The sequence below is a fragment of the Hypomesus transpacificus genome, chromosome 18 (assembly GCF_021917145.1).
Source record: "Hypomesus transpacificus isolate Combined female chromosome 18, fHypTra1, whole genome shotgun sequence".
Classification (NCBI taxonomy): domain Eukaryota; kingdom Metazoa; phylum Chordata; class Actinopteri; order Osmeriformes; family Osmeridae; genus Hypomesus; species Hypomesus transpacificus.
In genome coordinates this window covers 14,740,993-14,757,138 of record NC_061077.1, presented here as the reverse complement: position 1 = coordinate 14,757,138, position 16,146 = coordinate 14,740,993, and the positions used below count along the sequence as shown (strand labels likewise).

Genomic DNA, 16,146 nt, shown 5'->3' with positions numbered 1-16,146 from the left:
CTGAATCAATCACAATTTTTATTATCACTGTGTACTTTTGTTTTCGTATGACATCCTATTTTGTGATAATAAAATGTTCTCCGACAGACAAGTGTATTGACAGGGTCTGCCACCACTATAACCGAGATGAATTGGTTAAATTCACAATAGTACCCTACCACCCACCTGGAACCACCTGGCTAAAAGGGTGTTAATGAGAAGTGATCGTGAAATGTATGAGTCAGCAGTAGGCAACGCTAGTTGACGACACTCCATAGCCATGAAAGAGTCCAGATGTCAAGGGCCGAAGAGGAGACAGAGTAAAAAATATATATTTGGGGAAAGTGCAGGAAATCCGCAAATTAATGTGTTCTCAGATAAGCCTAAATTTATGAGTTTTAGTTAACTCAACCATTTTAGCCATTTGGTTTTATTCTTCAAAAAGTTGTACTTGTAGACGGATGTGGAGATGTGTTTACACATAAGTAAATAAATTATGGAAAATGTCATATAATCGTATCGTCAATATTAATATAATAACATTCCTCGCAGTTTAGAATCGCTACTCGTCTGCTCCCTTCGTTTTACTAACAGCAGTTTCTCAAAGTTGCCCCTAGATGGCAATATATGGTGTTTAGCGCTTCACCGTCGCACTTCTCTGTGGGCTACGATGCACCTGCTCACACTGGCTCCACGCTCTTATATAGCTACATTAGCCTATACTTTCTCGTAAATCTTCATTGATGCATACATCATTGTAAAGTTCAATGAATAGTGTGTTTACAATGAAATAAAATACAAAAGGTCAGTATCTTGTCAGTAATGGATGACCTAGGTGAGTAGTGCTGGACCCTAACATGCCTGTGCTGTGCCAGATGAAGGTGCTCCTACTGGTGTGATGGTTCAGTTAATTGTACGGGATTAGGATGGAGATTAGATTACTGTCCTGGTGGTGGGTTAAACTCGGAGCACATAGATGACCTACAGCAATGGAGCTATTAGATCTCAATAGGCTAAACACATTCACAGAGATCAGATACTTAAAAAAGTTATGATTGCATCTCGTTATTTCTTGGGTCGGCACAGATTAACCAAATCCACGTCACCAAATCTAGTATTCTTAAATCAACTGTCAGAGAACTACTGCTAGAACCCTACTGTTGTAGTGGGGGCGTAGGTGAATCCATCCACCCTCCTTGCGGGTCAATGCATCCGCAGCTTGCTCGGAGTCGGACAGCCTGAGATCTGGGTGTTTCTGACGAGACTCGCTGTGAAGGGAGGGCTGTGACGCGGGGCAGCTCTGGGGGTGGGGTCCTAGCACTTGGCCTCGGCGTCCCCGCCTCCCTATCTACTTTGCCCATGCGTGACTGTTTGGAACGTAACTGTACTTTGTGCAGTGCCACAGACACGCACTTGCACTCTGCCTTCGTTGAGCCTATGCGCTTGCTGGTCTTCTTTTAGCCCAAGAATAGCCATATTCATTGCTTTCGAACACGCCCCCCGACAATCTCCGCTCTCATCTCTGTATCTCTGTCTTCATTTCTATCTGCCTGCATATTCACGGGACAGGGTCAAGGTGATTTTACTCTATCTTTGACGTCTAAGCTTGTGTTTCCTCTTTCTGGGACAGCATTTGACAAAGTTGTAGTTTGTTTACATACGGTCAGCAGTGCACCAGTATGGAGGACTATCACAAACCCGACCAACAGACCGTACAGGCGCTCAAGAACCTTGCCAACCGGCTCCGGATCAACTCCATCAAGGCGACAACAGCAGCGGGCAGCGGGTAAGGGGATGAGAGCATGACATATACAACTGTTTTGGGTAAAATGTGCATTTGAGAAACTAAATTTGTGAATGCAAATAGGCTACTATGAGTATTTCCACGGAGGTTTTGTTTTTTTTATAAAGAAAACAATTTCGTGCCAATTTGGGGTTTTGCGCGTATTATGCATTGCTCCAGAAACGGTTAAATTGTTATTATGAAAGCAACGCGTGTGCTTCAGATTTATCATCAACCTTTCGGTAGGCTACATATGCATGAATCAATGTGCACATGTTGTACGTATAATATAAAACCTATGCACATTTCATTAACATTTTATTACGTTTTAGCCTAGGCATCAGATATCCTACTTCATCTCACTGGTGGCAGGTGCATTGATGCACTTATCTAATCTCGCGTGTCTTTCCTTATATTTTTTACGTTTATATAAAACAGACAGTGTAAACAGATTTTATGCCTATGATCCCGTCACGAACTGGTCATTATGCAGTGGGGACGTGGGCTTTGCAGTTTGTGGAATGGAATCGTCCGCCGCAACACAATTCTAAAAGGGACCGCGCTCGTGCCTGGCAGTCCTATGCGCTTGCGTACAACTTTTCCTTGTTGTCCCCTGCGCGCACGAGACGTGATAAGTGAGTGCGCCCTGAAGTCAATGCGCTTCTCCGGACTCAATCCCTCCTCGTCCATACATATTTACTTAATGTTGTTCGATCTTCCGTATGCCTATGTAATTTGTGTTTTTTTCAGTTGTAAAAGTGAAGAATGTTTCTTTCCTTATGACTTGGGAAAGACGCTAGGATTAAATTATTAACTATTTGGAGAGCAGGGTTAATGTTCGGTAGTTCGTTAGAGGTAGTGTTATGTAATATGCAATAAGTTAATTTTGTTCTTCACTGTTTGCTTGATTATTGTTAAATTTAAATTATAAAAATGTAATGGCAAACTTTCCCTTTCAGGTTGGAAATAAAGTGTATGAGCTGCATTATCAAGCTCTGTCCATGGTGAAGTATTGTTCACGGGCATGTTGAGCGTTAAATAACAATAAAGCTGTTGTTACTGTATACCCATGTACAAATTAACTGATATTTGTTCTGCAAACATAGAAACAAAACAACACAAGTTTATTCTGCATGGTATTGGACAAAAATACTACTGCACAATAAATTATTATACTTTTTATCCAGTGATCTCTAACATGCTTGTGTGTAATGGTGTTGATCATAACTACTAGACAGATACTTTGAGATAACGCATGTTCAACCAGGCCTACCAACCAACAGTGTGTGAACTTCAGATTGATTTCACAGTAACAAGTGGCAATTATGCTCTCTGAATAAATCAAACATTTGATTTCAGTCATTTTCAAACGCAAGTTCCTGTTGCCTGCCTGCTCTGGTGGCTGCCTGACCGCTCTCTGAGGTTGATTGGTCGTGTCTGAGTGCAGGAGAAGGGGGGTCCTGGCAGACAGACAGCAGTTTGACTCTAGGTTACATCAGGGCCGTCTGGGCTGGAGGAGAGCAGGCAGGGTTCACCCTCAGTGGAGCAGCTCTGTGTGTGCTGACCAGGCTATGACATCACAGGAGGATGTGTGTGTGTGTGTGCTGCTGCTGTGTGTGATATCTCTGTCTGTGCCGTGTGGGAGACTATGTGTGTGTACTAGTGAGAGAGCACTTTTAAAGAGTGTGTGTGTGTAACTGTATACCCCTGTCCTGTTCCTTCAGACACCCCTCATCATGCTGCAGTGTTGCAGAGATCATGTCTGTGCTCTTCTTCCACACCATGAAGTATCGCCCTGACGACCCACGCAACCCCAACAATGACCGCTTTATCCTCTCCAAGGTGCCAGACCTCCACTGTCTACAGACACGACAGACACTGTCTACTGACACAGACACTGTCTACTGACACGACAGACACTGTCTACTGACACACACTGTCTACTGACACACACTGTCTACAGACACCATTTGCAGACACTTCAGACACTGTCTACTGACACACACTGTCTACAGACACCATCTGCAGACACTGTCTACTGAAACACACTGTCTACAGACACTACAGACACTGTCTACTGACACGGACACTGTTTACTGACACATACTGTCTACAGACACCATTTGCAGACACTTCAGACACTGTCTACTGACACACACTGTCTACAGACACCATCTGCAGACACTGTCTACTGAAACACACTGTCTACTGACACAGACACTGTCTACTGACACATACTGTCTACAGACACCATTTGCAGACACTTCAGACACTGTCTACTGAAACACACTGTCTACAGACACTACAGACACTGTCTACTGACACAGACACTGTCTACTGACACATACTGTCTACAGACACCATTTGCAGACACTTCAGACACTGTCTACTGACACAGACACTGTCTACTGACACTACAGACACTGTCTACTGACACAGACACTGTCTACAGGCACTACAGACACTGTCTACTGACACAGACACTGTCTACTGACACATACTGTCTACAGACACCATTTGCAGACACTTCAGACACTGTCTACTGACACAGACACTGTCTACAGGCACTACAAACACTGTCTATTGACATACAGACACTGTCTACTGACACTGATTGTTAGTGACCTTTAATCTTTCCTGGATTAAAAGTCTCTAAACAGTGGTGTACGCAAATTATCTTCTACCTGTGCTGTAGAGATAAAAACATGTCATCTTAACAATCATTAACAAGGCCTAATTCTTTGAGTGCAATAAATGTTTCTCCGTCTGTATCTTTCTGTCTGTCTTTCTCTACCTCCGCTTCCCTCCATCCCTCCCTCCCTCTCTCCGTCCTCCAGGGGCACGCGGCCCCCGTGCTGTACGCGGTGTGGGCAGAGACGGGCTACCTGAAGGAGAGCGAGCTGGTGAACCTGCGTAAGGTGGACTCCATCCTGGAGGGACACCCTGTGCCGGTGAGCTGGGACTCTGGGTCAGCCTTCTGAACCCCCTCAGGATGTCACCTCAGGCCCCCTTTCAGCAGCTGTCCTCCAGTCTCCTGTCTGACCTAGACCTAGATCCACCTGCATGGTTACCATGTGTTTCTATAGACTGATATTTCTGTGTGAGAGGCAAAAGTATGTGTCTCACCAGGTTCGGCAGCCTAAGTCAGTGTAAACCAGTGTATTAATCCTCTAACACAACTACAAATTCCTTAAATCAAAGTTAGAATAGTCACATACACATGCCCATTTTGTAACACAGTCACTCTATTATGCTCATTCTTTAGCTCCAGACTCTTTTGTTTAACGGGCCGGAAGAGAGATGCCCTGCAGTCTGACCCCGCTAGTACATGACTGGAACACACTCCCTCTCTTCACAACCCACACACACACTGTACACACACAGGGGCAACAAATATGTGATTGTGTGACCGTGTCAGCCTGTCCCAGACTCCTCTATGGTCGACACAGTCATGCCACAGTCATGCCTGTCCAGGCTCAGACAGGCAGACATACGGACAGATAGACACACACAGACAGACAGACACAGACAGACAAACCGACACACAGATACTCAGACAGTAACATTTGATGAAAGCCACTATTAAATGTGTTTGTGCGTGTGTGTTTACAGAAGCAGCAGTTTGTGGACGTGGCCACCGGCTCTCTCGGCCAGGGCCTGGGGGCTGCCTGTGGGATGGCTTACACTGGAAAATTCTTTGACAAAGCCAGGTGAGCCCACAGACACAGTCCAACCCACATCGATGGGCACGCACCCAGCAGTTTTCTGGTGTGTCGCACTGCTAACAGTAAGCCAGGCTGATGTGACATTTCACCCTGGCCCTGGGGGGGGGCGGGGTAACTAGGTGTGACAGGAGGAGGAGGGGGGGGGGGGGCAGCTGGGAGGCGAGGAGGCGAGGAGATGGGAGGAGGCGGGGGTCCATTTGTGAGGTCCTGGAGAGATGCCAGCTGGGTCGCAGCATGCTGGCCGAGGGGGGTCGCCGCATCTTTGTTTCCTAGAGACTCGTGGGTTCTAGAACCACGTGGAATACTGACACACAATGGCGCCTGCTGCTGATGCTCCAGTTTGGTCCTTTCTTTCTCTCTATTTCTCCCTCTCTGTCTCTCTCTCTATATACCTCTTTATCTCTTTCCCACTCTCTCTCTATTCCTCTTTATCTCTCGCTCCCTCTCCCCCCTCTCTCTTTTCCTCTTATAAGGAATAAACTGAATAAACAATAACAAAGACAAAGAGGGTGAAGTAGTGGAGCTGAACTTTGGGAGTCTACTTTGGGAGTAGACTTTGAAATGCTCATTATTTATATTTTTTGCTGTCTACCATGCTTACTCTGCTGTAAAATACTGTACATGTGTGATGTGCTGGCTCCATGTTTTTCTCTCCACCCCCCTGTCTCTCCCCTGCTCTCTTTCTCTCTCTCTCTCTCTCTCTCTCTCTCTCTCTCTCTCTCTCTCTCTCTCTCTTCTTCCCCTCTCTCTCTCTCTCTCTCTCTCTCTCTCTCTCTCTCTCTCTCTCTCTCTCTCTCTCTCTCTCTCTCTCTCTCTCTCTCTCTCTCTCTCTCGCTCCCTCGTCATATATTGCGTTCAGTCAAATTCTTCTGCTCTAATAATCAGAGATTTGGGAGCCGCCTCACCCCCTCTCCTCCCTCGCTCTGTTTCACTCTCGCACAGCCTCTCTCTCTCTCTCTCTCTGTCTCCCTGTAGACTTCACTCTCTCTTCATATGGCCCTCTCTCTCGCGCGCGCTCGCGCACTATGCCTCTCGCCCTTCGCCTTCAGGGTAGTAGGGCTTCGTCCTTGTGTGTGCTTCTGGGCTGGGAATGAGCAGCATGTTGAACGGAGCCACTGTAACACGAGCTCTAATTGTTACTCATCCGACGCGCTGCTCTCTCATCAACACACACACACGCACTTTCTCTCCTCACACATTCATGTGCACACGGATGGATGTAAGTACGCGTGGGCCACACCAACACACATACACACATTCCTCACTAGCTTATGCTTCTCACACACACACACACACACACACATACTCTCTCTTGGTGTGACCCAGACCTACTACAGGCCTACATCATCTGCTAGTTGTGGAGGGGCGGGGGTCTATGAATGAAAGTGTCATCTGCAGTTCAGCACGCCACACCATTACATAATTACAACCTCTCGGCTTTTCGCCCAGCTCTTTCCAAGCAGGCTCACGTTCCGTGACTGAACCCAGCGTGATTAAGCTGTTAATCACTGCTTAATGCTTTACCCACCACTGGAAATGTCACAGGGCAGGTTTTCTGGGCCGTGGCTCTCATCAGTCGTTTCCCACTCGGCTGTTTCCACATGAATAAGGGGTGATGGTAATCGTTCTAAGCCAGCCCCGGGCTGAGAAGCAGGTTCAGGTTTGGACAGAGGGAGGTGTGAGCTGGAAGCCTTCTCATCTGTTAATGTTCTCACCCTTGAATATGTGAGAGAAAGAGAGAGGGAGAGAGAGAGAGAGAGGGAGAGAGGGAGAGAGGGAGAGAGAGGGAGAGGGAGAGAGAGAGAGATAGAGAGAGAGAGGGAGAGAGAGGGAGAGAGAGGGAGAGAGAGGGAGAGAGAGGGAGAATTCATGGGGTGTGAAAAAAAAGGTTCAAAAAATCTCACAGCTTCTGACACATTCTTCCTGACGGCTGTTCTTCCTGGCCTTGAAAATTCAATAGATCGACTCTTATCTCCTGGCTTTGTTGGCATTTCTGTACTAGTATGTGAGGCACTCTGAAATCCCAAGGGTATCTTAGCTACTAAGAGCTATTCACTGGTGTGACAGGTTTAGTAGCACAAGGGTGTCTTATTATAAGGATGCCTTCACAAAGAGCTCATTCTCTGTCAACAGAGCCACAAGTTCCCCTATAGTCTTTGAATATATGTTCACTTATTTTATTCCTTTGAAGTATTTCAGAGGCCCTGTTTGTTTTGCTAAGACCTTCTAGGGGCTGCCTAACTTGAGCCTGAACATACATACACACACACACAGACACACACTTCTACCCTCTGCTTCTGGGGGTCCCTAACCCTGCTCTAATCCTGGTCCCAATGTATATGTTTAACTGCAGCACCCCAGTAATCCCTTAGAATGTGTAGAACACACTCACATCACATAGCATCATAGGAGTGTGTGTGTGTGTGTGTGTGTGTGTGTGTGTGTGTGTGTGTGTGTGTGTGTGTGTGTGTGTGTGTGTGTGTGTGTGTGTGTAGGGACTGCCCATGATCCATCATCACCCGATTCCATTGTGTTTTCACGAGGGGCCCGTACTGTGACCTTTCATCTGGTGTCATGGACAAGGACATCAAGAACACACACACCATACTGAACACACACACCATACTGAACACACACACACACCATACTGAACACACACACCATAGTGAACACACACACCATACTGAACACACATACACACACCATAGTGGCTACACACACCGTACTGAACACGCACACCGTACTGAACACACACACACACACCCTACTGAGCACACACACACACTAAACTGAACACACAAACTTCACACTCACCGTACTTCCAGCACTACTATCAGCATCACATGGACATGGTTTGGTGGTTGGTGGCTCTGCCCAGGTGTCACGAGGATCCTCCAGGGGTCACCTCAACCTCTCTATAAGAAGAACTCTGTTTTAACCAAGGAGGAACCCTGGAGAACCCTGGGGATGCAGGAGAGCAGGGGTTAAGGTGGTTCTGTCCCAGGTGCCGGTCTGTGGTTCCAGGGCCCGGCTGTGGAATGCAGCTCCTCTCGGGGCAGGGCAGGAATGCTAGCCTCAAAGCTGGGTGTCTCAATCTGTCTCCTGGCTGGGAGAAGAATGGGCCTATTTGACTGGAAACCTGTCAGGCCTTGTTACCCCTGAAGACCAAATAGGGATGATCAGAGGGGAGGGGAGGGGAGCAGCAACAGCTTCTGGGCACGAGGAGAGAAAAACTGGGCAGAGAGTAACTGAATGGAAACGTTGGGCGTATGACGGGCAGGCCAAACAAAGGGAGCGACAACATTGTTGTATCTCTTCGCCCCCGCCTTAAGCCTGCCGTATGATAACCATAGACAACTTCATCCCATTCCACAGTGTGCGGGTGATCATGAGTGTGTATCTCCCGTGTCTCCTCCAGCTACCGTGTGTACTGCCTGCTGGGGGACGGGGAGATGTCCGAGGGGGCGGTGTGGGAGGCCATGGCCTTCGCCTCCTACTACCAGCTGGACAACCTGGTGGCCATCCTGGACATCAACCGTCTGGGCCAGAGCGACCCAACGCCCCTGCAGCACCATGTGGAGAAGTACCAGAAACGCTGCGAGGCCTTTGGGTACGACCTGGCAGGAGAGGGGGTGGAGTGTGTGTGTGGTGTGTTGTCTTAGGTTAGTGATTGTTTGAGGACAACCTCTGACCTGCAGAAAAAACACGGGAGGAAACAACATGTGTTTTCTTCTTGTTCTCTGTGGTGTGTGTGTGTGTGTGTGCAGCTGGCATGCTGTCATTGTAGATGGGCACAGTGTGGAGGAGCTGTGTAAGGTTTTGAGTCAGCCTCGCCACCAGCCCCTCGCTATCATCGCCAAGACCATCAAGGGCAAGGGCATACCAGGTACAGTGACATCCCTCCACACACACACACACACACACACACACACACACACACACACACAGACTCCTACCCTCTGATCCTGGGGGCTCCCTAACCCTGCTCTAATCCTGGTCCTGATTTATATGTTTAGCTGCTGCAGCCCAGTAATCCCTCAGAATGTGTAGGATACACGCACATCACTTCCCATTGTTGAGTTGTGTGTGAGTGTGTGCGTGTGTTGTCTCAGTCCGGTGGCCTCGATTTAGCGAGGTGTAAACTGTGAGTTGAAGGTGACATTAAAGAATCAGGAGATACAGGGAATATCCCGAAAACGAGATAATACATACACGTTCACCTCCTTTGTGTGTTTGTGTGTGTGTACGTCCACAGCTGCAGAGGACAAGATGGGCTGGCACGGCAAGCCCCTGCCTAAGGACATGGCGGAGGGTGTGATGAAGGAGCTGCAGGGGCGCATGGTCACCAGCAACAAGCGTCTGTACCCGGCCACGCCCAGCGAGGATGCCCCGCCGGTCAGCCTGCGCAACATCAGGATGCCCAGCGCGCCCAGCTACAAGACCGGGGACAAGGTAGGGGCCACAAGACCGGGACAAGGTAGAGGGCTGGGGGGTGGAGGAGGTAGGTAGCAAGGGAGGGAGTAGCAACCGTTTCTGGGCACGAGGAGAAACTGGGCGGAGAAGTAGCTGAAAGGAAATGTTTGGTGTTTGAACGAGGGGAAGGCCAGGGCAATGGGGGCGTGTGTGATTGTGATCAAAGGCGCCCCTAAGAATTTTGGGGCCCCATGAAGAGATTGCACTTTGCTCCCTCCTTCCCCATTTTGGCTTTGTCCATTTTTTCTTTCAGCACGTTTTCAGGTCAAGCTTTTCGAGGGGCCCTCCACCCATTGGGGCCCTGGGTAGTCAGTCCCACTTAGATGATTTTGGGGATCTGGGATGACACGTGTGTGTGCGTGTGTGTTTGTGTCCAGATCGCCACAAGGAAGGCCTATGGCATGGCTCTGGCTAAGCTGGGCCGCTACAACGAGCGCGTGGTGGCTCTGGACGGAGACACCAAGAACTCCACCTTCTCTGAGATCTTCAAGAACGAGCACCCCAACCGCTACGTGGAGTGCTACATTGCCGAGCAGAACATGGTGAGACGCCGGCTCTGGAAGGTTCTGTGTCCTTCACTGTCTGTGCCTTTGTTCAGCGTCACTAGCTGGTGTTGACGTGAGGTAGCTTCTCGAGCGTGGTGAGATAGCCAACTCCTAACTCCCTCACCTGAGGGGGTTAGGGTTAGTTGATGTTGCATGACCTGTTAACCTTTACCCCAGTGCAGCCCGTTCACATGATTGTAATACCTTCAGTGTTATGGTCTCAGGCTGAATGGGAGTCAGGTGGCTGAGCGGTTAGGGAATCTGGCTAGTAATCAGAAGGTCGCCGGTTCAATTCCCGACCGTGTCAAATGACGTTGTGTCCTTGGGCAAGGCACTTCACCCTACTTGCCTCGGGGGGGGGGGGGAATGTCCCTGTACTTACTGTAAGTCGCTCTGCATAAGAGCGTCGGCTAAATCACTAAATGTAATGTAATGAATGTGTGCGTGTGTGAGTGTCTGCTGGTTGGCTCACTTGCGGATATGTGTGCGTGTGTGCGTGGCATGTTACAACAATCCAACCAAATGTAGGTCGCTCATCTTAATTCAAATAAGCGGCTCTGTCTGTGCTGTCGTGACATGTTAGCGACATCGTGATGGGTCATGTGGATGACAGCATCTCTGTGTCTGTCAGACATGAGATGACCAATGACACGATCCTATTTGACATGCACGACTTCATGAACCATACCGGACTGTCAGTTCTGACACCATATCAGTAGCTACGCATTGAACAGAATGTCTTGAGGTGCAGATGGTTACCTTTGAAACGCACTCACTGGTGAAATCCCCTACCCCCACCCCCTCTCCATCACCTAGGTGAGTGTTGCCATGGGTTGCGCCGTTCGGGACCGCAACGTGGTGTTCGCCAGCACCTTCGCCACCTTCTTCTCCCGCGCCTACGACCAGATCCGCATGGCCGCTATCTCCGAGAGCAACATCAACCTCTGCGGCTCGCACTGTGGCATCTCCATCGGTCAGTCCCCTCTCTGACCCCTGACCTCTAGTCTGTAGTCTTGATTCACCCACCCCTCTCCCTAAACCAGCTACTTGTAGTTCAATCCCTGAATCCCTCCTTCTGTCCTCTCCCTGACCTCGGTTGATTTTCCGTTGGTCCGGTGCAGCCCACAGCAGCCGGAGCCTGGGCAGGAATGCTGTCAGGCAGCTAAATTGAACACGCCCCAAGTGTTGACAGTACGTTAGAGCGGTGTGGGCCTGTTTTCAGCTGAAGCTAGTGTAGCTAGCAGCAGTGGGTCCTGTCTCCCTAACCCTGTTCCTGCTTTGGGCTGCACCTCTTCTCTCTGGTGATCTTCTTCTGTTGAGCTCCTGCTCTCTCTCCTGACCCGGCCTGAACTTTTCACTCTCCTTTCTTCACATTCTTGTCCTCTGCCCACCCACATTCGTCCCTTCCTCCGCCCCTTCCTCTCGCCGGCCCTCCCTCCCTCCTTCTCTCTCTCCATCATGGAGGTAGTGACGGTTGGCCAGGTGATCTCTCACCTCCTCAGGTACATCGCATGTCTACGGCCTCAGAGCTAACGCATGCCCGTCCACTGGATCACACTTCAACCACCCTCAACACTCCAAGTGCTGTGGTATCTGATGTGTGTGTGTTGGTTTGTGTGTGTGTGTGTGTGATGGTTCCAGGTGAGGATGGGCCTTCTCAGATGGGCCTGGAGGATCTGGCCATGTTCAGGGCCATCCCCACGGCAACGGTATTCTACCCTAGCGATGGGGTTTCCACAGAGAAAGCTGTAGAGCTGGCAGCCAACACCAAGGTACCACCATGCTTGATGCTAGTCTAGACCAGAGGTCTTCAACCCTGGTCCTCAGGGACTCCCTGTCCTGCACGTTTTAGATGTTTCCCTGCTCCAACACACCTGATTCAAATTAATGGTCGTTAACAGGCTTCTGCATAACTAGATAACCATTCAGTTGAATCAGGTGTGTTGGAGCAGGGAAACATCTAAAACATGCAGGAGAGGGGGTCCCTGAGGACCAGGTTTGAAGACCAGTGGTCTAGACCATCCAGATTACCCTCACAGAACCTATCCCCGAAATGACCTGCTGACGTGTGTGTGTGTGTGTGCTACTCTCAGGGTGTGTGTTTCATCAGAACCAGTCGTCCAGAGAACGCCATCCTCTACAACAGCACCGAGGACTTCCATGTGGGCCAGGCGAAGGTACTTCTCATCACTGATATCGCTACAGATACGAATTGCTGATGTACGGTTCCTGTTTTGACTGTGATTCTGGGGTTGCTGTAGACCTCAGACGTATGCTGTTGATACAGTGGGATGATTCTGTGTGTCAGGTGGTGTATAAGACCAACGATGATCATGTGACCGTGATAGGAGCCGGGGTGACCCTGCATGAGGCCTTGGCTGCAGCGGAGCAGCTAAAGAAAGGTACCAGACTCACACACACACACTCTCTCATGACACACAGGTTGGCACAGTACACACACGTTTAACCGTGTGACTACTCTGTGTCAGAGAGGATCAACATTCGTGTGATCGACCCGTTCACCATCAAGCCCCTGGACTCCAAGACAATCATCGACAACGCCAGGGCCACCAGGGGACGCATCCTCACTGTGGAGGACCACTACTATGAGGGTGGGTACTCTTACCCCACACACACACACACACACACACACACATTTACATTGAGTTATTTATTTTATCCAAAGCGACCTACAGTAAGTACAGGGACATTCCCCCCAAAGGAAGTAGGGTGAAGTGCCTTGTCCAAGGACACAACGTCATTTGACACGGCCGAGAATCGAACTGGCAACCTTCAGATTACTAGCCCGACTCCCTCACCACTCAGCCACCTGACACACAAACACACACACACTAGCCATGTCACCCAGTTTAACCTAGTGAATAAAAGCAATGTGTGGACAAATGAGAGAACCGGACTCGTTTGCCTGCCAAGTTCTCCAGAGGGCTTAGCGGTAAAACTATCCATCCACTCTGAACGAGGGAGCATCTCATTCCATGATGAAGACACAGCAGAGCTGTGGCCCTGGAGACACTATGGTGGTCTGTGGGTTTCCACCAGCTTGCTCTTCTCAGCAGGGGGAAGTGAAAACAGGAAATAACCCTGTGCGTGCACGTTCATGTGCGTGTCAACGGCCCTCAGAAATGAGCCGATATCCTGCGGTAGACAGAGCCACGCTGCGGTCAGCATCAACATCCCCCATCGCCCAGGGTCCAGACCCCCCACCCCCAACCCCACCCCCAACCCCACTCCCCGAACGTGAACATTGAACATGAATAGTGCATTATGACAGGTGAGGATGCGAGGGAGAGGAAGGGGGGAGGGGGGGGGGGGTCGTTGTGGGTGTGGGGGTCTGCTCCACTTAGCCACGGGGGGGGTGAGGCGAGCATAGCGGGGTGGGGGTGAGGGGGGTGTACACTATGTGAGAGAGGGGGAAGGGGGCTGAGGAGTGGTTGCTGGGGAAGGTTAAGACAGGGTGGAGGCTGTGTTTGTGTGGTGGGCCCTGTGTAGGTCGTAGAGAGGGGAGGAGGTGGGGGGGGGGGGTGTCATGAGAGGGGGCTGGATAGAATTATGGAGCACCCCGTGGCCCCCTACCCTTCACCATCCACTCTCCACCCCCCCCCCCCCCCTTCGTGCAAACGGTCTCCAAGTGGAAGGAGTAGGAGGAGCCCAGGGTGAATGTATGGGTGAAGGACAGGAGTGCGTGCGGGTGTGTTTTGTGGGTGTGGGTGTGGGGGGGCGGGGCGGGGAGGGTCGTCAAGGCTGTCACCGCAGATTCCATCAGCCCGTTGCTCAGTGGGGCAGAGAGGTGTGTGTGTGTGTGGGAGGGGGGAGGGGCTGACAGTGTGGTTAATGGGCCGGAACACAGACACAGCTATAGGGCAGCCTGGCTGCTACTTTAACGTACAGCACGATATACGACAAAGTGGGATGCCACTGCACAAAGGCAGCCGAGACAAAGGAAGAAAGAAAAACACCACAGACTCTCTGTCAGTGATTAGCTTTGATTTCTCTGGACCTCTGACCTTGGGGTGATGGGTATTGCAGTCAAATCCGTTCTATGTTTGAGGCTGTACATCTCCGTGTGGCTGCGCTTCCACAGGTGGTCTGGGGGAGGCGGTGTGCTCGGCGGTGGCGAGCGAGGCGGGCTACAGCGTGCACCGACTGGCGGTGGCCCACGTCCCCCGCAGCGGCAAACCTCAGGAGCTGCTGAAGATCTTCGGCATCGACCGCGACGCCATCGCCCAGGCCGTCCGCAAGATGCTGAGCGGCTCCGCCAACTCCAAGTAGAAGGGCAGGTTCGCCACGGCGAGTGCCGTCCCAGATTCCGCTGCGACGGACGAGGGAAGGGGAGCACTTCTGGTCACACCGCTCCCCCCCCCCCCCTCCCTCTGCCCCCTCCCTCTCCGGCAAAAGAGGGGAATGAATGAGTTTAGAATAAATGGAAGAATAAAATGGGTTAGGGGGTTTTCCGATGTTATTTTCTGATGTGTTTTTGAGCCCCTATCCTCTTCCCACCTACACCATGTCCTGACTCGTTGAGCCTTGTTGGGAGTTCTGTTGCCCCCACCTCCCACAACCCTCTCTCACCCCTAACCCCCACCCCAGAAGGAATACATCATTAGTATGGCTAAGGTCTAAACATTGTTTCAGGGTAAAAGATGGATTCCCCTTTTTGGGGGGTAGCAAACATGCACATTCGCACCTCATACACCCAGTCCCAGCCCCCCCCCCCCCCCCAACCACCAATCACCAACCAGTAGAGCGAGTGTGTGAGTGAACCTGGTTTGGGTTTCGACAGACTACAGTTCGAACCGTTCCCCCCTGGCAGACTTGACTGGACACTACTCACCAATAAAGGAATAGTTTCTTCACAAGCTTTGTCTCCTTCTTTCTTTGCCTGATCTTCCTTATTGAGACCAGCTGAACCCTGTATGTATGGACAACCCCAGTCACCGAGCGCTGAAACAAACAAACATATTTCCATCAGAGTAGAACGTAGTTCTGAGGCCCTGCCTGCAGGTAGTGGGCTCACACACGCGCATGGCCACCGTGCGCTGTGCATATTTCATGTGTCTAAATAATTGAGGCAGCCTTTTTGAAAGATTCAGGGGCACTATAGAGTGTTTAGGATGTGTACACTGAGCCGGGGTAGTTGACCCCTCCTCACTCCTCGTGTAGTGACTGTACTCCCAGGAGGAAGGGGGGGGTGTGAGCTCTATCTTCAGATGAGTGGATGTGATGTCTGCTCTGAACTTTGGTCCCTAAGGGGAGATTCCATGAGAGCAAGCAGATGGGACAGAGACTGTTCCTCTCTCCCCCGCTGTCCACCCCAGCCTCTCTCCCCCGCTGTCTACCCCAGCCTCTCGCTCCTGGCCTCTCTGCCCTATCAGCCTCCCAGCCTCTCTCCGTGTCTGTTTTTCTCCTGGTGTTTCCCCCTGTCTTCCCCAGTCTTCTGCACCCCATTCATTCACTCCCGTCCTCTCCGACCAAACCCGTCCCTCTCTCCCCAGCCTCTCGCCCCCCGGCCTCTCCCCCCCCGGCCTCTCCCCCGGCCTCTCTGAGTATCTGGCATGTCCCTCCTCCTCAAACTATACGTCTGCCTGTCAGATCCGATACCCACCTCTATTTAAACAGGACA

The 16,146-nt window shown here is 50.6% G+C and overlaps 1 protein-coding gene across 3 annotated transcripts; it reads left to right on the top strand.

Moving 5' to 3' along the window:
* Nucleotides 1-1,381: 1,381 nt before the first annotated feature.
* On the top strand, nt 1,382-15,364 carry LOC124480611 (transketolase-like). 3 transcript variants are annotated; one of them, XM_047040096.1, is made up of 15 exons: nt 1,382-1,555; nt 1,650-1,765; nt 3,487-3,604; nt 4,600-4,713; nt 5,375-5,472; nt 8,906-9,097; nt 9,255-9,373; nt 9,743-9,939; nt 10,338-10,502; nt 11,322-11,478; nt 12,147-12,277; nt 12,599-12,682; nt 12,814-12,907; nt 12,995-13,117; nt 14,608-15,364. In XM_047040096.1, the coding sequence occupies exons 2-15, from the start codon at nt 1,659-1,661 to the stop codon at nt 14,793-14,795; spliced, it is 1,887 nt and encodes a 628-aa protein (XP_046896052.1). In that variant the 5' UTR covers nt 1,382-1,555; nt 1,650-1,658; the 3' UTR covers nt 14,796-15,364. The 3 variants fall into 3 exon arrangements, with proteins under 3 accessions (XP_046896052.1, XP_046896051.1, XP_046896054.1); XM_047040095.1 differs by having other exon boundaries at nt 1,382-1,765; XM_047040098.1 differs by lacking the exons at nt 1,382-1,555; nt 1,650-1,765 and adding an exon at nt 2,743-2,766.
* Nucleotides 15,365-16,146: the final 782 nt, after the last annotated feature.

What these genes read in the sequence shown, in the direction of transcription:
- LOC124480611 (XM_047040096.1), top strand. Translation starts at nt 1,659, where the DNA reads ATGGAGGACTATCACAAACCCGACCAACAGACCGTACAGGCGCTCAAG. An exon ending in CAAGGGCAAGGGCATACCAG is followed by an intron (nt 9,374 to 9,742) that starts GTACAGTGACAT and finishes GTACGTCCACAG; the next exon opens with CTGCAGAGGACAAGATGGGC. An exon ending in GGAGGACCACTACTATGAGG is followed by an intron (nt 13,118 to 14,607) that starts GTGGGTACTCTT and finishes GCGCTTCCACAG; the next exon opens with GTGGTCTGGGGGAGGCGGTG.